We start from the raw sequence: 25,388 nt of genomic DNA on the forward strand, positions 1-25,388 counted from the left end.
CTACGGATGGCATTTGCATAAAATTTTACTTAAATTCCAAAAATGGATAGGATTGCTTTAGTTGTTGCCTCAATCGATTTTTCCCTACGATTGACTCATTAAGACGAAACTTTAGAGTCTAAAATAAAGGGTTACACTTACAAGAAATTGTTAAGCAAGTTACTGGTTCCTTGACCAAAATATGGTAACTAAATATTATAGGAATAAAAGTTATTCTGGTGTAATATTTGGTTAAGTATGTCTCAATTCAGTGAAGGAGTAACTGACTGACCTAATGTGGCTTTTATTCTAACTCATTGGAGTATCATAGTAATAGAAATTTTGAATTAATATGAATGAGATTCACATTAAATCTATTGAGTTCATCTTTTAATTTCTATATTGAATTAGAATGAATAGATTGTGTATAGTCAATTAACATGTTTTATATAATTCAAAGTTATGTCTTTTCATCTCAAGAATTTTATTTTTTGATTGCCGATATAAGGCAAAGGGTTTGATAAATATGTTACTTCAAAAAATGTCATTAACACATAATGACAGTACAATTTTGTCTTTTTGTGAAAATTTCTATAAAAAAAAAAATGCTGTCAATTTATGAAGTGTTCATGAATAATCTTTGCAATGATAGCTTACTTTTATTATCTACATAACATATGATATATCTGGAATATAAGATAAAGTCATGATAAAACATATTGTTTGTCGGAGTCATGAGACGTTATATGACCTCCAAAGTTAAATATTATTAGCATCCAAGAAAATCATTATGACTAGAGCTAAGAAGGAAAATGTTTCCAAATTAGTTTGGAATGTCACATGATGAGGAATTTTAGAAATACCTCAAAAAGAAGGGAAAAAAAAGAATAAGTGAATTTGATTTACTAAGTTCTTGATGGAGAATACAAATTCACGCCTTGATAGTCGATTAATGATTCACTATCAGAATATTTCTTTATTACAATTAAGTTATAAATCTTGGTGAATACTTAATTTAGTGGAATAATTCTACTTGTTGTCAACGAGAAGCTCATCTCAGTTAAAGTAGTGGGAGACATTAAAATGTTGTTTATTTATGTTGAATATGGTGCTTTTATCACCATAAGAGTTTTAGGATTGATGCCCTAAATCTCATAGGGTCCTATAGTTTGTAAACACTTGTATGAACAAATATTTTGTGATTTATAATTATGATATTTTATTCACTTCAGTCTATGAAATATTTGATATTTTAGTTGCATTAACCACAAACCAATAAACAAAGATCCATGGTTATTGTTGTAACTTAAACATGTATGTGGAGACATACAAGTGGATTGTGTTTTAAGTGATAACCTAAATGGTCTATAGTATATGGATTAAGGAGTGATACCTTATCCTTGTGACACTACGAGTGTGACCCGCTTTGTAGGTGTTACAAATGTTGTAAAGTGCTACAAATGATTTGATCCTGATCATTCATGTATTAGATATGCGAGCGAAAATATTCTATACAAAGGAATTTGTATAAGACCGGACCACAAAATGTTTAGTCCCGTTATATAACGTCGTTCATAATTAAGACTTTCATTTCACTAGGATGACCATAGGTAACATGACCTTAATCCTTAGTGAGTTGTGAAATCCTGCTTATGAGGGTGGTCCTTTGATTTGCATGGGTGAGAGTGATCAGATCGCCGACTCAACACGCCTACCATTTTGGAGATTTTTCTGATTGGGGAGCTAGGAACTCAACTACACAAGATGTAATTCACTCCTTCCCCAAAGCAGGGATAAGTGAATAAATTTCTCTCTTAAGGACTGATTCTGGGACTTGAACAATGTGGCGCCACACCTTCTCTTGGCCAGAGAAGGGTTTAGTCATAGTGGGATTATGATCTATTGTTCATTAGAGGGATTCATGGTACTTAAGAAGTTAGATGTAACTACATAAGCAAAACGGTAATTTGGTCTAGTTGTACTTACGAGCGATTTATGAAGGGTCATCGTACTGTTGATTGGTTATATCTAATGGACACATAAATATATTTGTAGTGCGAAGAGTGCAGTTGTCGGTCTTTAGTAGAGTGTCCGACAGTTAATAGATGGTGGATAATGTGATTAAAGAGTTTAGTCAGTTATTTATGTACTGTTGGAGCTTCAAGTTATAGGTCCATAAGGTCCCCTTGGTGGCTCAAGGGATTCAAGTTGAGAATCAGTTTTTGGGTTAGTTTGAAATGTTCAAATTAATAAGAGGGAATTTGATTATATATGATATAATTAAATTAATTCAATTATATATGATATAATTGATATGATTTAGTTGATACATTATTATTTGATTGGAGGAATTAATATAAATATGATTTATATTAAATGCCATAAAATAGAAAAAGAACTATGGTTTATATGTTGCATATGATGCAATATTAAAACTATAGGTTATAAATATAATATGATAAGTTAGTTATTGTATTTATTTATAATTTATTAATTATATGATAGTTGATATTTCTTTTTCTCAATAACCGGCCTTAGTGGGTAGTTACACCGTTTTATGACAACTATAAGATAAAAGGAAATTAGATTTCAAAATCTACTACGAAAACAAGTTATTAGATAACTAATCGAGAGACTACACGATAGAGATCGAGTTTTCTATACGATAGTATTTTTTTTCTAAACGACCGAGTATCGAGTCTATGCGATAGGCTTCCTTCTTCTACACGAAACTTCTGTTGCTTACTCGATCGTTTACACCAATCCATCCCTCTATCCAAAATAAGTTAGAGCCCACAACTCCTAGATTCTCACATCGAGAATACCAAGGCAATCTTGTGGTAATGTCTGAGTGTTTGAGGATCGAGTTTTACTTGTTGTTGGTGTTCGAAGGAGATCGAGTTCTTGCTCGTTGCATTCGAGTTTGTTCGAGAGATATACGTGAAGAAAGAGTTCTTCAAAGGTATTGTCTCTCGTATCCTTTGTATTTGATTCGAAGCATGCTGTAATTTAACTTATGTGCATAATCTGTTTAGTATGATTGTACATGTTTGAGTTATTTCACAATGAAGTTTGGAACGATCTGCTTCCGCTCAAGGGTCCTCTACATTTAGAGTTTCTTCAAAGAGAAATTCAATTTCTCCAAAAATTTTTACTAAATATTTCACAGAGTATAATGGTTTTAGTGATAAGACATGTTTTCAAAAGTTGTTTTGAAAATATGTTCAACTTTAAATAAAAACATTTTTATATGTTAAAGGTTAACACATCCACTTACTAACTGAGAGAGTTTAAGGATTAATGAATCAAGAAAAGAAGATAGATTCTATTCTCCTAAAGGGATACATGTCTTTGGCTTTTAAATGACAGTTGTAGGTAATTCTCTAAGAGTTAGAGTTAAATTATTATTGTTGGGGTTGATGCCCTAAACTTTGTGGGTTCTATAGTTTGTAATCAAAATGTATAAACAATTTATTTATCTAATAAAATAAAAAGATATTTTATTTGATATATAGCATTAACCCCAAAAAACCAATAAACTAAGATCCAAGGTTATCTTTTGTAACTTAAACATATATGTGGAGACATACAGGTAGATCATGTTTAAGATATAACCTAAATGGTCTGTAGTAAATGGATAAGACTGGGTACTTTATCCTAGTGACACTATGAACATGACCCGCTTTGTAGTTGTTACAATTATTGTAAAGTGTTACAAGTGATTTGATCCTGATCATTCATGTGGAGATAAGTGAGTGAGGGTGTTCTACACAAAAAGTTTGTATCAGAGTGGACCACGAAATGATTAGCCTTGCTATATAGCATCGTTGATAGAAGAGACTTATATTTCACCAGGATGACCATAGATGACTTGACTTAAATCATTAGTGAATTGTGAACTCCTGCCTATGAAGGCAATCATTTGATTTGCATAGGTGAGAATAGCCTGACTCAATATACCTTCCATTTTGGGGATTCGTCTGATTGGGGAGTTGAGAACACAACTTCACAAGAACGAATTCACTTCTTCCCTATTGTTAGGAAAAGTAGAGAAATTGCTCCCTTAAGGGCTGATTCTGGGGCTTGAACAATATGGCCTCACACCCGCTCCTGACCCGAGAGGAGTTTGGACATTGTTGGACTATGATTTATTGTTCATTAAGGGTTGATGGTATTTAAAGAGTTAGATGTATCTACAGAGACAAAACGGTAATTTTGGCCCAGTTGTACTTACGAGCAATTTGTGAAGGGTCAATGCATCGTTGATTGGTTATATCCAATGGACACAGAAATATATCTATGGTGCGAAGAGTGCAATTATCGATCTTTAATGGAGTGACCGGTAGTTAATGGAAGTTGGTTAATTGGAATAAAGAGTTCAATAAATTAACCAAGTACCATTGGAGCTTCAATCTATAGGTCTATAAGGACCTCTCAATAGCTCAACTAGGGTTATTGAGAATCAAATTAATTTTGGATTAATTTGAATTGTTCAAATTAAGAGAAAATTGATTATATATGATATAATTAATATAATATATTTGATACATTATAATATGAAGTTTTATTTGAGGGAAATAAATATTTGAATATGATTCAAATATTATTTATATGAATATGATTCATATAAATGCTATAGGTTAAATTTAATGTAAATTTGATTCATATTAAATACTACATGTTAATTGAGAGAGTATTAAACTATAGGTAATATTATATATGATATAATATGAACTATAAGTTATATGTTATATTAGATATAACATTTAGTTTGATATATGTTATATATAGTAAATTAGTTATTATATAAATATATATTATTTAAATTAAAAAAAATTCTTTGGATAATTGCAATTTGTAGCATTTTTAGAAACAATAACCAATGTATAACATAATTTTAAAAAATTGCAAATATAGACAAGTCTATCAGCGATAAACTTCTACTTTTACTAGTGATATGGTCTATCACTAATAGACTCCTACCAATAATATGGTCTATCACTGATAAACTATTTAAATTTTGTTGTATTTGCAATTTTTTTACATTATGTTATATCTGCTAATACTTTTGGTCTAGTGTCTATATTTGCAATTGTCTCATTATTTTATCTATATACCTTTTTACAAAAATTGTGGTACAAAAACTTAGTTATTCTCTAATTTTCATTTCAACCTTTTCATACTTTAATACATTTCTAAATTGTTTTAACATTTAAGACTTTATACCTTAAGTCATAAATGTTGTAGTATTTAGATAGAAAGCTTGACTATGATATTGAAATATTTAAATTTTAACTTTTAAAAATTATAGGATTAAATTATATTTTTACACGTATAATAGTATCATTTTTATACTACTTTCTTTGAATGAAAAATTTATTGAAAATAACTCATTTAATATATATAATTTTATCTGGTTGAGAATAAATAAAATTGCTAAAAATGAATATATCAAAAAAAACAAACGAGGAAATTTTCCCTGCGGGGAACCTGATCCCCGTGAATTCTCCAGAATCCTTGCTCTGATCCACACGAAAAATTTCGCGAGGACGGGGAATAAAATAGGGGAGCGGGGAAGCCTTCCCCATCCCCGCCGCGCCCCGTGGACATCTCTAAGAAGAAGAGGGATGAAGAAGATGATGGCATCTCTGAAAAACTATTTTTTCACATACACTTACCTTCCCAAGATAACTCCCTTTTTCATTTTAATTAATTTGAGAAGATAACTCCCAAAGGAAGTTACTAATATGAATTCAAATTCAAAATTTGAATTTAATATATATGCATATTAAACTATAGGTTATATTAAATATAACCTATAAACTATAGTTTATACTATAGCACATATAATATAACCTATAATTTATGATCTCTCATAAAACCTAAAGTATTAATATGAATCATATTCATATTAATTTTAACCTATAATTTGTATATGAATCACATTCATATAATTTATATTTGAATCATATTCAAATATTTATTTCTCTCATAAAACTATATAGATTTAATATGAATCATATTCACATTAACTTTAACATATAATTTTTATATGAATCTCATTCGTATAATAAATGTTTGAATCATATTCAACTACTTATCTCTCTCATAAAACTGTACATTATACTTTATAATGGATCAACATACACCATATTAATTGTATCTTATACAATTAATTCCCTTTAATTAATTTGAATAATTCAAATTAAAACAAAAAATAATATGATTCTCATTAGTCCTTATTGAGCTAACAAGGGGACCTTATGGATCTATAGATTGAAGCTCCAATGATACTTGATAAATTAATTAAACTCTTTAATTAAATTAATCAGCCTTCATTAACTGTCGGTCACTCTACTAAAGATCGACAGCTGCACTATTTGCATTATAGATGTATTTTTGTGTCTATTGGATATAACCAATTAATGATATGTTGACCCTCCATAAATTACTCTTAAGTACAGCTAAGTCAAAATTATCGTTTTACCCTTGTAGTTACATCTAACTTCTTAAGTACCGTTGATCCATCTAATGAACAATTAGTTATAGTCCAACTGTAACTGAACCTCTATTGGGCTAGGAGAGGTTCAGTTACAGTGGACTATAACTAATTGTTCATTAGACGGAGAGTGAGGTGTCTCATTGTTCAAGCTCTGGAATCAGCCCCTAAGGGAGCAACTTATCTACTTGCCTCAACAATCGGGAAGGAGTGTATTTCTTCTTGTGTAGTTGTGTTCCTAGCTTCTCAATCAAATGAACCCCAAAATAGTAGGCATATTAAGTTCACGAATTTGGTCACTCTCACCTATGCAGATAAAAAAACCACCCTCATAGGCAGAAGTTCACGATTCACTCAGGATAAAGGTCAAGTCACCTATAGTCATCCTAGTCTAGTCTTATAAAAAACTTTTATATAGGATACCCTCATTCATATTTCTCCACATGAATGATTAGGATCAGATCATTTGCAACACTTTACAATAATTGTAACAATTACAAAGTGGGTCATATGAGTAATGTTGCCAGGATAAGACACCCAACCTTATCTATATACTATAGACCTTTTAGGTTATTACTTAAACATGATCCACCTATATGTCAACTACATACATATTTAAGTTACATAAAATAACCTTAGGTCTTTCTTTAATGGATTGTTGCATACAAAACTAATCAACCATTGATTTAAATAACATATAACTACAAGGTTTTAGGGCATACATCCCAACAAAAGTATTCTTCAACAAGAAATGTTGAAAATTCTTAGGAGCAAATCCTTGTACACGGGTCCAATGTTAAATGGTAGTTGCGTATTGCCTAATTCACAACCTAATCATAAGAAAGATGGAGATAGGTGCTTTACATGATGAGTTTATGGACGAGAATTCTGCATCTATTGTTACGAGGAGGAGAATATTGAATTCATTAAGATATCAAACAAATGAACCCAATTTAGAGATGATTTGACTGATGAAATGTTTTCTTAGTGGCACAATCATGTTTGTGTTTCTGATAAAAAAATATTTGAACATCTTATCTACTTATTGAACGATATTTACATAGTTCATTTATGTCGTGAACATGTTTAATTCAACTATGTAACTTCATGGTTTTTTTTTCTTTTTATAATGGGGCACAAAGTTATTTAATTTTGAATAATGTCTTTACCACATATACATGCATGCATCAGAATAGTAGATGATGGAAAAAAATCGAAACACACATGGATGAAAGTCGAGGATGCTGGGTTGGTGAATGCCCCAGTCTCTCTGGTGGAGTGTAGTCCAACAATGGAATGTTTCGACCAGGATATCTATAGCACTTAGAGCGAATGATGGAGGACAAGTTGCCGGGGTGTGGGCTAAACCAAGACACCATCGAATGCAAGGTTGGGAGTTTAAAGAAATAATACATGATAGTATCAGATACGTTAAATTAATCAGGGTTTAGATGGAACAAGGAGTTCAAGAGCGTTCAGGTGGATATGGAGATCTTTAACCTCTGGGTTTGGGTAAGATAAAAAAAATTAAATAATATACGCCATACTTATTTTCGTATAAATTATAATATTGCTTCCATGTACTAACGCAGAGACATCTCAATGCGAAGGGATTGTGGAACTAGTCATTTCCCTATTATGATGAATTATCAAATGTATTTGGGAAGGACAGGGCAACTGGACATTCTTGAGAGCCCCCAATGGTGGTGGTGCCAAATTTGTTCTGAAAAATAGAGGACAAGATTTAGCTAGGATCACGGAAATATCCTAACCCAGATAATAAACAAATCCATTTGTTTGAGGATGCAATGGAAGAAGATCACGTAGATATGTCCACGGGAAGAGCAGGTGCACCAGATATCTCCTCAAGCAGGACAAGTGTATCAGTCGAGCCATCCAGAGGGAGTAAAAAGAAATGGCTAACATTCTAGAATGAAATGATCAACATCATGCGATTAACTGTTGATATATAATCAGCACACATGGGCAGACTCGTTACGTGGGAAATGGAGAAGTACGAGATGGAATTCGGAGGTCGAAAGGAGGTAGTTGACGCTATATTTGGTATTGAGAGGCTGACTGAGGATGATAGATTCAATCTAATTGATATCATTGGTATAGACATAAAAAAGACAGATATCTTCCTTATTGTATCGGAAGAGGCATGAAAACGGTATTGCATCCGCTTACTTTCTCGGACCCTTTAGATTGACCACCTAATATTTCAATCCAAAAATATATGTTTTGTGATTTTTTTTTTTTTGGAACGGGCACATGTTCGACCGTTCGATATGATTTTGTGATGTTCAAAAGAATGTAACTTTACTATACTATCACATTCTCAACATTATTATGAAATGAAGGGTAAATATTCTACATACAATTTATGTTGGCTTTTGGGCCCTTAATATCAAATTAATTAATTTTAATTAATTAATCAATCAATGTTTTGATGATAACAAACTCAATTTTTAATTACGAAAAATTTTAGTGTTTTAATATGTCCATAGCGTAGAGCTCGGAACAACGATTCTAACACCTCAACTTTCATAATGTTCGCTTCAGTAGGATAAAACAGCAATCCCTCTTGAATCACTCAAATCGGAGCTAAAACGAAGACGATTTGACCGAAACAAATCTATAAAGAAAATACTATGGTGGATAACGTGATATAACCAGACCATTTGCATGTAGACATGTGACAGCATATTGGTTGAATGGTGGATCATTAAGAGATTAACACATGATGAACTTTTGATTTTTGGATTGATTTAAAATTTAAAAAGAATGAATTTAAAAAAAATAAATTAAAAGGAAAATAAATTTAATATTAATTTATGTTTGTGTCTTACGGCTAGTTTTTTACACATGGTATATATTTTTATTTTTTGATTGACTTTAAAAAGAATGAATTTAAAAAGAAAATGAATTAAAAGGAAAATAAATTTAATATTATTTTATGTTTGTGTCTAACGGCTAGTTTTTTACACATGATATGTTTTTTTATTTTTGGATTGACTTTAAAAAGAATGAATTTAAAAAGAAAATGAATTAAAAGGAAAATGAATTTAATATTATTTTATGTTTGTGTCTAACGGCTAGTTTTTGACACATGGTATGTTTTTTTTATTTTTTTGGATTAATTTTAAAAAGAAAATGAATTTCAAAAGAAAATGAATTTAATATTATATTTTATTTGTATCTAATGACTTGTATAGTTTAAAATCTCCACCATTGATTTTTCTTTTCCAAAATCCAATGATCCAAATTAATTGTGGTTTCTAAAAATTTTTCCATCTCTATATAAACCATCTTCCTCTCCAAATTTTAAACCAACAAATTTTACATTTCATAATCCTCCAAAACTCAAAAGTTCCATTGTTGCTCTCTCTAAGTTCCCTTTCTTATTCTTGAGAGTGTATTTTTGTATTGTGATGATAAATTTGTTGAGGGCTTAAACTTGTAAATCCACTCTAGTGAGGGTTGTATTGTGTTCTTCAAAAATTGCAACATTTGTAACGGTTTGATCCTAAACCGTGAAAAGGATTGGGTTTACTCTTGAACCCGTAAAAGGAGCGGTGGTATAATGATTGGGCTCTAATCCATAGAAAGAGTCGAAAAGATTTTATTCAAATTCCCAAGAGGCGCTTGGGGAGTGGAGTAGGTCGAGTTTGACCGAACCACTATAAAAATTACAATGTCTTCTTCTCTAACTCTTTCCTTTTTATTTTTGAAATCAATTTAAGCAATTTATTGTATGTTTTAGTTTGTTCTTATTTATTTGTTAAAATTTGATAGAATTAAATTATTACATTTTTTGTCATCTTATTTGTTGCATAAATTGAATTTTTCTTATTATTTATAAAAAGTGTATTTATTAGTTTAATTGGGTTAATTTAGAAAAAAATTTAATTAAACCACATTCACCCCCTCTAGGGTTACCATATCGATCCAACAGTTTCATTTGACATAGACGATGCATATTATATAAACTTAAACTGTTAAATTATTGATTGCTTCAATTTTTATGTGTAGAATATTTAATTTTTTTTAATAATAATGTTAAATTAGCAAGACTTTATATATATATATATATATATATATATATATATATATATATATATATATATATATAGTAATTGAAGATTAAAAAGTGATTATCAGATAGAAGGAAGAATGTTCATTTTATTACAATATGACATGTATTTTAGTGTTAAACATAATATTGTTTCGCAATTAAGTCTCCAAGTTGTGTGATTACAATTAAACACATTACATTTTTTGTTATATTTTTCAAAAAGAGAAAATATGAAATGTTGTCTAATTTTTAAGATTAATGGGTGTCAATGTTTGAGTGCAAGTACTTATGTTTACTTATAGTCTATTTGGAATATGTTTGTTGTTTAGAAATGAAGAAAAAGATATACTATGTAATTGAGTGTTCAAAAAATGGATGGAAGATTTTGTGTTTAGTACATGAATACGTTGAAAAAAATCTGTTATGTTTTACAAATTTAAAAAAATTAGAATTTTTTTTTCATAAAATAGTTAAAAAAAAGTAGGTGTATAGTTGAAAATAAATCAACAATAGCAAAGTTAAAAAAAAAAAAAAAAAAAAAAAAAAAAAAAAAAAAAATTGTCTTTAAAAAAAACTGCACTAAATACTCTATCTCAACTCAACTCTGCATCCCCAAATACAGACATTACCAATTCATCCAACTCTATATCTCAAACACAAATAATCTAACTCTCCATATAATTTAACTCCCCAAACAATAATTACCAACTCAATTCTCCGTTTTTTATCTCGTGTGAAACGTCCCCAGATTACTTTTAACTATGATGTAATTTCGTAATAAATACTATGTTGTTGTAATGTAAAATATGGTGTGGAGAATAAAATATGTTCTTGCTTTGTCAACTTCGGCCTTCGTCCTAAAAATATGTTTTTCTATATAGCATTTTCCCATCATTTTTTATGGAGAGGTGTGATTTTAGATGATTCCGTTGTTGCTATTTATTGTGCTTTTGCCTAGAAAAACATAGTGAGAAAAATAGAAAAGCTGAGTGTAAAAAAAGTGTTGTGAGACTTTGATTTGAGTGCTATATAATTTTTGCATATCATGGAGGAGTTTATTGTTGCACATAAATTATGACATGTATAAACAAAGTTAAATTTCACTACAAATAGTTAAAAGACATAGATTTTTTAATCTAGATCTAATGATCATTATCGTGATGGTCTCATTAAATAATTTTGTAATAAAAGACAAAACTATATATCTCACGTAAAACAAGGTGTATATATATAGTTAGTTTGAAGCATAAGAAGTAGGTCAAGATAAAAGGATGAAGAATACCTATAAAACTTATACAAATAGGATACAATGAAAGATGGATAAGTGGTTGTGAATACGAATTAATTAATTAATTATAATAAATTCTGTGAAATAATGGTTAGGTTGAAGTCTACGCTCATCATTATTGTAATTTGTATATACAATGACGCACATAAAATGGCTCACACTTCTTTCACAGTTGCCTTTCTGTTTTGCATATGAATGGAGATCACACTTTGGGTGACATCCAATTTTTGTGGGTGATTAACTTCTAAATTGATAATTTATTTTAAGGTTAAATTAAATAAAATACCACTGAATTTTGGAGTTTCTATCAATTATATATATCTAAACTTTGACATTTTCATTTTTACCTTTTGAGTTTTGAAAAATATCCTTAGAGAGTTTTTCTGTTACAATAAAGTGTAAATTGAGGCGATAACTATTGTATTCAAAGTAACACCATTTACAATATCATTTATGTACATTGATTATGTAAGTGATTTTAGAGTATATTTGAGAATGATTTTGAAATTGTTAAAATCAATTCTATACAGTTTAAAATCACTTTGAAACTCATCTTTAATCACATAAAATCAATTTAATGTTTAATTTTACACTTTTGAATACCGTTTTCAATGGATAGAAATTGATTTTGAATATTAAAAACATGCTTTTGAGTGAATTTAAAAATGACAAAAGTGATTTTAACCATTTCAGAATCATTTCCAAACATGCCAATTACATATTTTGAGATGAAATAAAAGATAATGTTAACAACAATCTTAATCTTCTATATAGTTGTAAATGATGTTGGCTTTTTGGATCTTAATCTCAAATTAATTAATTAATTAATATTTTGATGATACAAATCTACTTTTATTTATTAACAGTTTGAGTATTTTTAAAGTATCCATTGTGTAGAACTTGGAACAAGGATTCCAACGCAATTTGAATCATTCAAATTGGAGTTCAAACGAAGAAACTATGGTCAAAATAAGCTTAGCGGAAAAATTCCGAGTTGATGACGTGGCAAAATTTTTCTCATCAAAGTGGACCAATTGAAAAGTGTCATTTGAAGTAATGGAGGATGAACACATGGTGGACTTTTTATTTTTAGATGGTTTTTAAAAAGAAAATAGATTTAAGAGGAAAAGGAATTTAATATTATCTTATGTTTGTGTCTAACAACTAATTTTGGACAATTTTTGCTTTTTTTTTTTTGTTGAGTTTTTAAAAATAAAATTAATTTAAAAAGAAAAAGAATTTAATATTATATTTTGTTTATGGCTAACGGCTAGTTGAGGTTAAATCTTTACTATTCAATTTTCTTTTACCAACATCTAATAGCCCAAATTGAATTTAGTTTTCACATATCTCACCTCTTTTTAAACTATCTTCTCCAAAATTAAATAACAATTTCACATCTTTTTAGAATCCCCAATAATTTCATTAAACCTCAATTGTTGCTCTCTACAAGCTTCAATTTTCATCTTTTTCATCTTATTCTTGAGAGAGGTTTAAGTATGGTGAGGATTGATTTGTTGTGAGCTCAAAATTTGTAAATCCACTATTTTAGAGAATTTCTAAGTGTGTTCTAATTTTTCGAGACATTTTGTAAGTAAAAAGAGCAATGTAGCGGTTGGGCTTTAATCCGTAGAAAGAGTTGCAAGATCCTTATTCAAAATCTCATGAGGCACTAAGGAAAGTGGATGTAGGTTGAGTCCAACCGAACTGCTATAAAAATTTTCGGTGTTAATTTCTTTATCCCTATACTATTTTAATTTTGCAATTAATGTGTTATTATAGTTGATTACATGAAATTAATTGTATTCTTGAAGCCAATTGCTCATATTTGTATATTTTGGTTGGTAGTTCTTAAATTTCTACATTCATTGTCAATCTTGTTATTAGAATCAAATAGGGTGCTTTAAAGTAATATTGTTAAGTTCTCAGATATTTTGTATTGAATTTATTGTTTAGATTACTTGTTAACAAAAAATATGTTAATCCGATGATTGGTATCGGAGCAAGGAGCTCTTTTACCTAAATCATTTTCAAATATTATTTTGATATATAAAGTCTCTTATTAATACTTTTAAAAATTATTTGAAAATCTTAATTGGTAGAGCTATGAAAACTTTAAAAGGTGAAAGTTGATGGTATTAACAGACCCCATTCTTTGATGGTATTAGAAATTACAATATTTGGATAAACAAAATGATAACCTTTATGTTTACTTTGAATTTTAACATTATGTATGTTTGTGAGCATGATTTATCTAAATTGCAATTGAATAATGATTTGCTCCCTTTTAATGTCAAAGCTATGAATATCATATTTTGTGCATTAGAAAGATAAATATGTGACAAAATCTTACATTTTGATTATGCATATGATGTTTGAAAATTTCTTGATAATATTGTATAATGTAGAAAATTTTCCTTATAGTACTAATGATTTATTTGGTGTAAAGGGGATTTATTACTCTCAAAATCAAGGAAAAATCCATAAAGTAGAGAAAGATAAATGTGATAGATCCTCATTGTGGTTAATGGCTCATTCGGAGAACGACGCCTGAAAGTGACAAAAATGAGGTGAATCATAAAACCCTTCTTATGATGAACTATTTGATGCATTTGAAAGTATGCAGTGTGATCTTGAAAATGTTGGTTCTAAATATATGAAATTATCAAAGAAGTATAGAGCATTATCTCTTGAGAATAAATATTTGATAGATGAAAATTCTTATTTAAAAAATAGGGCTAATAACTCTTTGTTGCATGATGAGTATTGTAATGAGAAAATCGTATTGAATGATAGAATTACCTTTCTTTAAAAAGTGATGAACTTAAATCTTTATCATGTGAAATGAAAATTGATTTAAATAATTTGAGGAATGAAAATGAAAAACTTAGATTTTTCTCTTTATAATTAATTGATGAAATTGCTCTGTTGAAAAATAGAATTACTGAGTTACAAACTAACAATATTTATTTAGAAAAAAGAAAAATTTTCTCTTATTGATAAAATTTTAAATTTCTTGCGTAAGATGTTTTTGATAAAAAAGAACTTGTTAAAACTCTAAGAGAAAAAGAATCAAATCTTTTAAATGAGCTTGAATGTGTTAAAGAAAGTAATAAAAAAAGGACTATAGGTGCTAAAAAATTAGATAAAAGTAAGCCTTTGAATGATAAAAAGGGATTAGGTTATATGAATGAAAAATGTTCATCTACTTTTAAGAGCACTATTTCTGTGAAAGCCACCCTATTATGTCTAAAGATGTTTTACCTAATGTGCCCAATTTTGTTGCACCTAAATTTGTTGAATCTAAATATGTGACAAAGCATGAAAAATCTAGACATGTTCTTGAAAAATCAAAATTTGTACCTAAACAATTTCATGCTAGATCAAGATGTGCTCATAATAAGAATTTTGTTAATGAGCATGAAAATGCTAGCAATGTCCTTGAAAAGTCAAAGTTTATGCCTAAACATTCCCATGCTAAAACTCATCGCATGAATGTTGCTAAATTTGTGTCTAATCATAAAACTGATAGAGATCATGGAAAACTAAAATTTGTACCTACATGTCATTTTTGTGGAGTTAAAGATCATATTAAATTGAAAAATGCTCCTATAAAGAATTTCTTTGAGAAAAAGATTGTAAAAAATCAATTAGTTAAAAAGAAATTCTTACCTAATGTTACTTGTTATTCATGTGGTAAAGTTGGACATAATTTATATCACAGACCTCTTTGAATTTCATTTTTCTTGAGTTTTTTGTCATCATAAAAAGGGGAGATTGTTAGCTTTTTGGACTTTAATCTCAAATTAATTAATTTTGATTAATTAATTAATTAATATTTTGATAATAACAAACTTACTTTTATTTATTAACAATTTGATTGTTTAAAGTATCCACTTTATAGAGCTTGGAACAAGGGTTCCAACACAATTTGAATCACTCAAATCGGAGTTTAAACAATGAAGATATGACCGAAACAAATTTAACTGGAAAATTTCAAATTGATGACGTGGCAAATTTTTTCTCATCAAAGTAAACCAAAGTGTCATTTGGAGTAATGGAGAAATGACGCACGGTGGGCTTTTGATTTTTGGATTGGTTTTTAAAAAGAAAATGAATTTAAAAGGAAAATGAATTTAATATTATCTATGTTTGTGTTTAACGGTTAGTTTTGGACAATTTTTGTTTTTTTGTTGGATTTTAAAAAAAAATGAATTTAAAAAGAAAAAGAATTTAATATTATATTTTGTTTGTAAGTTGAGGTTAAATCTTCACCATTCAATTTTCTTTTACCAACATCTAATGGCTCAAATTGAATTTAATTTTCACATAATCCACCTCTTTTTAAACTCTTCATCTTCTCCAAAATCAAATAACAATTTCACATCTTTTTACAATCCTCTCTTCAAGTTTCAGTTTTCATCTTTTTCATCTTATTCTTGAGAGAGATTTATGTATGAGGAGAATTGATTTGTTGTGAGCTCAAAAATTGTAAATCCACTCTGTTAGAGAGTTTCTCATGTGTGCTTTAATTTTAACAAACATTTTGTAAGGGTTGCTCTTGATCTCAAAAAGAGTGGTTGTAGTGGTTTGATCTTAATCCATAGAAAGGATTGACTTTGCTCTTGAATTTGCAAAAAAGAGTGGTGTAGCGGTTGGGCTCTAATCCATGAAAAGAGTTGTGAGATCTTTATTCAAAATCTCAAGAGGCACTTAGAAAAGTAGATGTAGGTCAAGTATGACCGAACCACAATAAAAATTTCTGGTGTTAATTTCTCTATCCATATACTACTTTATTTTTGCAATTAATGTGTTATTATAGTTGATTACATAAAATTAATTGCAATATTTATTCTTAAAGCTAATTGCTCATATTTGTATATTTTGGTTGGTAGTTCTTAATAACTACATTTATTATCAATCTTGTTATTAGAATCAAATAGGGTGCTTTAAAGTAATATGGTTAACTTCTGGATTATTTTGGGTTGAATTTATTATGTAATGTCCTTCAATTGAATTTGACATTAAGTGAACCATAGAGTCGAGACAATTTTGATGTTTTGTTTTAAATATCTAGGATAAATTATTCAACGAGATAGCTTAATAACCGTTGGATGTAGATTTTCAAAGATCTGCATGTCTCATAAGACATAATATAACGGTTGTGGCACAGGGGATGACAACAATGGCACTAACGGCTGGAATCCGAATGCTACATCCACCACCATGTAGCCAATTGGTGATCAACGTCGCCAACTGCAACGGAGCAAAGCCATGGCAAATGGCCTTTCTGATCGGCGGACTCGGATTTCTGGTCATTGGAGTCGGCGGCATCAGGCCATGTAATCTGGCATTTGGAGCAGACCAATTTAACCCCAATACAGAATCAGGCAAAAGAACAGTCAATAGTTTCTTCAATTGGTACTATTTTACCTACACTTTCGCAGCAATGATCTCTCTTACAGCCATTGTCTATGTCCAATCTGATATCAGCTGGGCTTGGGGTTTTCCATTCCTGCATTTTGTATGTTCTTTTCATGCTTTTTCTTCTTCATTGAATTTATGTCAGAGTGAAACCATTTGGCAATCCTTTGATAAATGTTGTGAATGTTGCTGTGGTTTCATTTAAGAAGCGAAAGTTGAAGCTGCCTGAATAACCACCAATTGCATCTCTTTTCAACTATGTTCCAACCAACTCCATTAATTCCGGGCTTTGTCATAGCAAGTAGTTCAGGTAATCAAAAAGCATTTGAAATTAAGTTCAGGTTAGATTATGCTCTCTAGTTCTAACTCAAGCTCGAGTTTTTTTAGGGCTCATTTGATTATGTTTCCGTTCCCTATTTCTTGTTTCTTGTTTCTCATTTTTCTAAAAACTGACTTATTTGATACTCTCGTTCATGGTAGGTTCCTTGACAAGGCTGCAATTATAACTCAAGAAGACGAAATCAATCATGATGGATCAGCCGCTCATCCATGGAGGCTTTGCAGCATTCAGCAAGTTGAAGAACTGAAGTGCATTCTAAGGATCATTCCTATATGGTTTACCAATATCATTTACTTTGCCCCCATAGTCCATCAAACTTATGGAGTGTTTCAAGCTCTCCAATCTAATCGCCGTCTAGGCGCTTCTGGTTTCAAGATACCGACAGCCTCCTTCTACATCTTTACAATGATTGGCGTCACCGTCTGGCTACCAATCTATGACAGAATTCTCATACTGGCTCTCCGTAAACTCACCGGAAAAGAAAGTGGCACAACTCTTCTCCAAAAGATGAGTGTTGGCTTGGTACTCAACATTGCAACCCTTTTTCTCTCTGCTTTTATTGAAAGTAGGAGAAGGCATTTAGCTCTTGAAAAACCAATTGGGACAGAATTTGGAAGAGGTGCCCTTTCTTCAATGTCTAGTTTGTGGTTGATACCTCAGTTCATCTTGATAGGCATTTCTGAAGCTTTCACATCTATTGCTCATAATGAGTTCTATTACAAGTAAGTTCCAGAGAACATGATAAGCATTCGAGGGTCTTTCTTGTTTGTTGGGTATGCAATATCTAGCTACTTGGGAAGTTTGTTCATGGAAAGACAAAGGAGGGAGGTGCCAATGTGGGATTGGTTGGCTGAAGAATTTCTACTGTCTAGATGCTGGATTGCAAATCTTAAATTTGGTTTATTTTTTAGTTTGTGCAAAGTGGTATAGGTACAAAGAATTTGGTAGCAAGGATCTTGATGTAAGTAACCCTTAGTGTGATTTAAGAGAGAGGAATGTTTATTTGGCTGTGAAACTAGTTTAAATGTAATCTTCAAGTTTTAAATATATTTAATCAATTTGAACAGCTAAATTTGATCAATCTCTTGAAAAAAAACCCAGCTTTGTTAACTTTTTTTTGTCTTTCTGTATACCACTTTGATCTAATGGTTTGATCAATCTGGCCTAAGCCAACAGTCAACAAAAAAAAAAAGGTTTTAAAAATATATATATACATATTATATACATATATATATATATGAGCTCTCTATCTCTCTCAATTCTTACCAGTGAATGTACATAAAATATGTCTTAAAAAAGATACTCTTGGAATGCCTTGAATTTGCTCTCTTCCTCTATCCTTGGATGTAACTAACACGCTATTAATGAACCACGTAAATCTCTGTAGATTTTTTCTGGTTCTTTATTCTTTGTTTGTTCCTTTCACTTCTATCATAACAGATAGGGGTGTACATGGGTTGGGTTGGGTTGGTTGAGGATGTTTTGAGGATCAACACGAAAATTCGGTCGGTTGGGTTGGCAACCCAAATAAAGTCTCCAACCCAACCCTTAAAATTCAGGTTGAGTTGGATTGGATTGGATTTTCGGGTTGATGAAAAAGAGAGAAGAAAGAACATGGAGTTTTTACGTGGAAAACCCTAGAACAAGAAGAAAAACCCACGATAGAAGACTGATTTTTATTATTATTTTGATACACTAAATACAAGAAGACTGCTCAAATAAATAGAGAAGTAGGAAACCCTAGGGGCATGATAAATTACAAAAATGCCCCTAGGTCAGAGTCGACACTCCCTCTCAAGTTGGGGCGTAGATATCAATAAGACTCAACTTACTAACACAATAATCAAAGCTTTGTCTGAGCAACCCTTTCATGAGACATCTGCGACTTGCTGATTTGAAGGGATATAGGGAATACATATGCTTCCATTGTTCAGTCCCTCCTTGATGAAATGTCTATCGACCTCCACATATTTTGTTCTATCATGCTGAACCAGATTATTTGCAATACTTGTTGTTGCTTTATTGTCACAAAACAGTTTCATCAGAAGTTCACTGTCTTGATGGAGATCTGACAAAACTTTCTTCAACCAGATCTTTTCACATATTCCTAAGCTCATGGCTCTGTACTCAACTTCAGCGCTACTTTTGGCTACAACTTCTTGTTTTTTACTTCTCCAAGTAACCAGATTACCCCTGACAAAGGTGTAATACCCAGACATTGACTTTCTATCAACCACATAACCTGCCCAGTCAGAACCTGTGTAAGCTTCAATGTAGCGTTTATCGGACTTCCTGAACTTTAAGCCCTTACCAGAAGTTGCCTTCAAATATCATAAAATGCGCTCAACGACCGTCATATGTTCCACATAGGGGGCTTGCATAAACTTACTGACAACACTCACTACATAGGATATATCGGGTCTAGTATGGGATAAGTAGATTAATTTCCCAACTACTCGACGGTATCTTTCTTTGTTGATGGGAACTCTGCTATATGTATTACTAAACTTCGCATTATACTTCATAGGGGTGTCAATAGGTTTACACTCAGTCATACCTGTCTCTTTGAGTAAGTCAAGAGTGTACTTCCATTGAGAAATTGAAATACCCTCTTTTGATCGAGCCACTTCCATCCCGAGGAAATATCTTAACTTTCTCAAATCTTTAATCTCAAACTCCTCGGCCATTTTCATTTTAAGTCTCATAATTTCAACAGCATCGTCACCAGATAAAACAATATCATCAACATAAACAATGAGGACTGCAATCTTCCCTGAAACTGACTTCTTTGTAAACAACGTGTGGTCTAAGTGCCCTTAGTTATACTCTTGGGCTTTAACAAAGGTGGTGAATCTATCAAACCACGCCTTCAGAGGCTGTTTCAACCCATAAAGTGACTTCCTCAGTCTACAAACCTGGTGTTTAAACTGACTCTCAAAATCGGGGGGAGGACTCATGTAGACTTCTTCTTCCAGTTCCCCATTAAGGAACACATTTTTTACATCCAGTTGATGAAAAGGCCAATCTTTGTTCACTACAACGAACAATAGCACCCGGACAATATTAAGCTTGGCCACGGGAGAGAAGGTCTCAGAGTAGTCTATTCCAAAGGTCTGAGTAAACCCTTTGGCAACCAGTCTAGCATTGTATCTATCAATCGTCCCATCAGACTTGTATTTTATGGTAAAGACCCATTTGCATCCAACCATCTGTGTCCTTCGGGGAGAACAACTTAATCCCATGTCCCAGTTTTCTCAAGAGCTCTCATTTCTTCCATAACTACAGCCTTCCATTCAGGAGTCTCCATCACTACATGTATGCTACTCAATATCATCACTATATCTAAACTGGTAGTAAGAGCCTAGAACTCGGGTGACAGGTTACTGTACATCATGTAACTGTGCATAGGATGCTTTGTACAGGATCTAGTGCCTTTCCTTAGGGCAATGGGAAGATTGAGAGAAACGTCATAGCTCTCCATCTTGTCTAGTTTTTCACCATATTCGGTTGTTTGCTCCAGGGGTTCATCTTCTGAAGAACCTTTCACACATTCATCTTCATTAGTACCACTTTCATTCTCTGAAGTCGTTTCCTCAGCACTGTTATTTTTAGCTGTCTCTACATCTCCCATGGTGTCCTTGGCAGCACCGTCGACACCTTTTTCATTTTTACCCACTCTATAAGTATCAGTCTCAACCCAAGTACCAATATCATTAGTGGCAGGAATACAAATACCTGGAGCTGATTTTGGGTCAGACTCATGAACCGGAGCTGGAGGAACGACAGGTGACACTGTTTCCTTCCTGAGATTCTTCATTTAGTATGTTATCCACGGGACTTGATTGGTAGGAAGGACAGACTCAACAGGATCAAGTTCAGGAGACAACTCTAAGGGTACTGAATAAGTGGACCAATTAATCTTTTCACTATAATTCTCCCCCTGAAGATGACTAATAGAAAAGAACGGTCGATCCTCGAGAAAGGTAACATCCATGGAAACGAAATATTTTCGAGAAGGTGGGTGGTAAAATTTATATCCACGTTGGTGGAGAGGATACCCAACAAACACACATTTCTGATCACGAGGGGTAAACTTCGTGCGATTTGAACCGTGGGTATGAACAAAGATAATACAACCAAACACCCGGAGTGGCACATCAGGAATAAGGCGGGTGGTTGGATACGACTCTTTAAAACAATCAAGAGGATTATGAAAGTTTAAAACACCAGAAAGCATGTGATTAATTAGGTCTGCAGTAGTAAGAATAACATCCCCACATAAGTAAGACGGAAGAGAGGTGGACAACATGAGAGAACTAGCGACTTCCACCAAATGGCAATTTTTTCGTTCGGCTACTCCATTTTACTGAGGAGTGTAGGCACAAGAGCTTTGGTGGACAATTCCCTTGGAAGCAAGGAAATCCCAAAAAGAGTTGTTAAAAAACTCACGCCCATTGTCACTTCACAGAATTGCAATTTTCATGTTAAACTGGGTTTCCACAGTGGCATAGAATTGCTGGAACATAGATGACACCTCGAACTTATGAGTAAGAAGGAAAACTCAAGTAAGTCGAGTGTGGTCGTCGATAAAGATGACAAACCAGCGTTTACCTGTAGAGGTGGTGATTAGTGAGGAACCCCAAACATCACTGGGGATAAGAGTGAAGGGTCTTAATGGTTTGTAAGGCTGAGAGTAAAAAGAGACACAACTCTGTTTGGCCCATATACACACATCACAATTTAAGGAAAAGATATTAATATACAAAACAAATGCGGGAACAAATATTTCATGTACTAAAAACTGGGATGCCTAAGGCGAAAATACCATAACATAAAATCACTTTCAAAAGTAGAAAAATTCAAAGAAATGAAACTAGTCCTATAACAATCTCTAGAGGAAGTATCATCAGGCAGGAAGTAGAGTCTCTTATCATATCGGGCAGTGTCAATCGTCGTCCCCAAGCTCAGATCCTGAAATAAAACAGAGTCGGTTGAGAAAACAGCTTGATAACTCAGATCTCTTGTAATTTTGCTAACAGATAATAAATTATATGAAATCTTGGGAACATGTAACACATCACGCAATACTAGACCCTCACATGGAGAGAGATGGCCTTTTCCTGTAACAGGAGCAAATGACTCATCTGCGATTCTAATCCTTTCATTACCAGTACTCAGACAGTATGAAGTAAATTGGTCAGATGATACAGTTAAATGATTTGTAGCTCCTGAGTCAACAATCCAGGGTTTTTTACCATGAACACTAAAAAGGCCAAAGGATTGAACCATACCTGACTGCGCAATAGTACTGACTCCAACAGCACTTGAATTATCTTGACCATTTGCTGAAGATTAAGTCTGAGGGTTTCCACTTGTCGAGTTACTCACAAGAGCACGTCCAAGGTTTAATTTGTCATATGACTGACATCGTCTGCTATTTGGAGGTCTCCCGTGCAGCTTCCAACATTGATCTTTCGTATGCCAGGGCTTTTTACAGTGCTCATAAACATGAGGGGGTCTATTATCTACTTATCATTGTCAGACTCGGAAGACTTCGTAGCAAACGTAACAGCATCTGTTGATGTGATTACTGGATTATTCATGGCCTTTAATCTGTCCTCTTCTAAACGTATCTCCGAACACACCTCCATAAGGGAAGGTATAGAATATTGGCCCAATATTCGACTCCGAGCAGCGTCGAACTTTGAATTCAACCCAGCTAGGAAGTCATACACTCTATCAGTTTCTTCAATTTTGTAGTGTTGAACTCCCCCACAAGAATAATCCCAAACCATTTCTTGACACAAGTTCATTTCTTGCCACAGTAGGGATAATTTGTTAAAGTAGGATGTCACATCCATTGATTCCTATTTACATTCATGGGCCTGCTTGCATAATGTGTACAGGCGATACGCATTCTGTCTTTTTTAATATAACTTCTGCACAGCATCCCAAATTTCTTTGGCGGTTGCAGCATAAAGTAATGACTTGCCAATCTGGGGTTCCATGTTGTTAACCAGAATTGATCGCAACAAAGAATCCTCTCCTTTCCAGATACATTCTTGAGGGTCACCTGGCCCTGGTTTCAGTATCTCTCCCATCAAGTATCAGAATTTATGACGTCCTTCCAGAGCCATTCTGATTTATTGAGACCAGGAAAAATAGTTCTGGCCATTCAACTTTTCTCCAATAATAAACCTTGCAAAGTTTCCAGACAGAAAATTTGTTATGGGTAAAACAGGGAAAGAATTTACCGTATTCTTATAATACATCGGTAGGTTAGCAGAGAACTCTAGTTGGACTATTTGTGGGTTTGTGCCAAGAACTGTTTCGAAATCTGCAATCTGCTGCTGAAGATGGGTAAATCGACATTGGACCTCATTTGGGCCGTGAGTCGCGCCGCTGTTGTTAGGCGCGACTGGAGTACATTGATCAAAGGAGGTGCCTCGGCCCAGTTGCAGAGAACCATCACCGATCAACTGACTGAAGACTAGCGGCTATTGGGCAAAGAGATTGGCTGTGATCGGGAGGACTCAGCTGTGAGTGGGAGAAGCGTTGGTTGCTGGCCGAAGCCGGTCGGCTGCGAGCGGCAAGAGGATTCGGCTGGAGCGACGTCGATTGACGGAAGCACCGCGGCGATTGGCTGGTCTAGATTTGGCGCTGGTCTGAATCAGCTGGACGACTGGAGCTGTCGGTTGAAGGAGTTGTGGCAATGCGATTTGGAGATACCTTTCGACGGTTGCCTGTATCGCTGTGGTAATATCAACATTCGCGGCTCCACTGATTCGGACGGAGGCTGCTGAAGGAGACTGTGGTTGATTCTCGCTAGTGACGACTAAGGTTTCGTCGTCATGCTCTAATACCATGATAAAAAAAAAATAAAAAAAATAAAAAAAAAAATAAATAAAAAAAAAGAACACAGAGTTTTTACATGAAAAACCCTAGAACAAAGAGAAAAAACCACGATAGAAGACTGATTTATTATTATTCTGATACACTGAATACAAGAAGATTGCACAAATAAATAGACAAGTAGGAAACCCTAGGGGCATGGTAAATTACAAAAACGTACCTTGGTCAAACCATTATTTCCGACACGTGTTATAACTTATTTTTTTCTTTTTAATTAAAATTATGTAAATTTATATACAACACATGACTAATAACAAAAATCTCATAAAATTCAAATGTTAAATATCAAATATCTAAGATATTTATTGCAAACTTTCAACAAAGATAAATATCATAACAATTTTTTAAAAAAATTAAAAATTCACAAAGTAATCAAACTTTAAACAAAGAAAAATATTTATTATTAATATATATAAAATTCGGGTTTGGTTGGATCAACCCAAAATCTTTTCTAGCCAACCCACGACCCAACCCAAAAACAAAATTAACCCAACCCAACCCTTATATTTTGGGTTGGATAGTTCAGATTATTTGGATTATCGGGTATTTGAACACCCCTAATAAGAGATACCTCCACCCAACAAATATTCACCAATATAATATCTCACCTCCAATGGTCCTCTTTCTAACTAAAAATACAATAGATCCCACACAATTAAACTGAAAGAACCTAAATATATTGAGATATAATAGGTAACTAAATTACAAGATAAACCAAGTTATTAGAGGCACTTACCAAAATATATTGCTCCCTCCCTTCTTCTCTACTCACTGTATTTATAACCAAACTTCTCTAACAAACTCTTTAACTAATAACTAATATACCCTTAAGATCCCTCTAATAACATTCATATCGCAGAAACAGTGA

At 32.5% G+C, this 25,388-nt stretch overlaps 1 protein-coding gene across 1 annotated transcript; it reads left to right on the forward strand.

The window, feature by feature from the left end:
- Nucleotides 1-16,965: 16,965 nt before the first annotated feature.
- On the forward strand, nt 16,966-18,655 carry LOC120084055 (protein NRT1/ PTR FAMILY 2.10). The gene is given in 5 exon segments (XM_039039957.2): nt 16,966-17,339; nt 17,342-17,398; nt 17,401-17,578; nt 17,749-18,465; nt 18,467-18,655. Coding segments are annotated over 5 exon segments (1,389 nt in total). The 5' UTR covers nt 16,966-17,020; the 3' UTR covers nt 18,585-18,655.
- Nucleotides 18,656-25,388: the final 6,733 nt, after the last annotated feature.

Source organism: Benincasa hispida, chromosome 8, assembly GCF_027475165.1.
Source record: "Benincasa hispida cultivar pf3 chromosome 8, pf3_genome.v1.1, whole genome shotgun sequence".
NCBI classification, from domain to species: domain Eukaryota; kingdom Viridiplantae; phylum Streptophyta; class Magnoliopsida; order Cucurbitales; family Cucurbitaceae; genus Benincasa; species Benincasa hispida.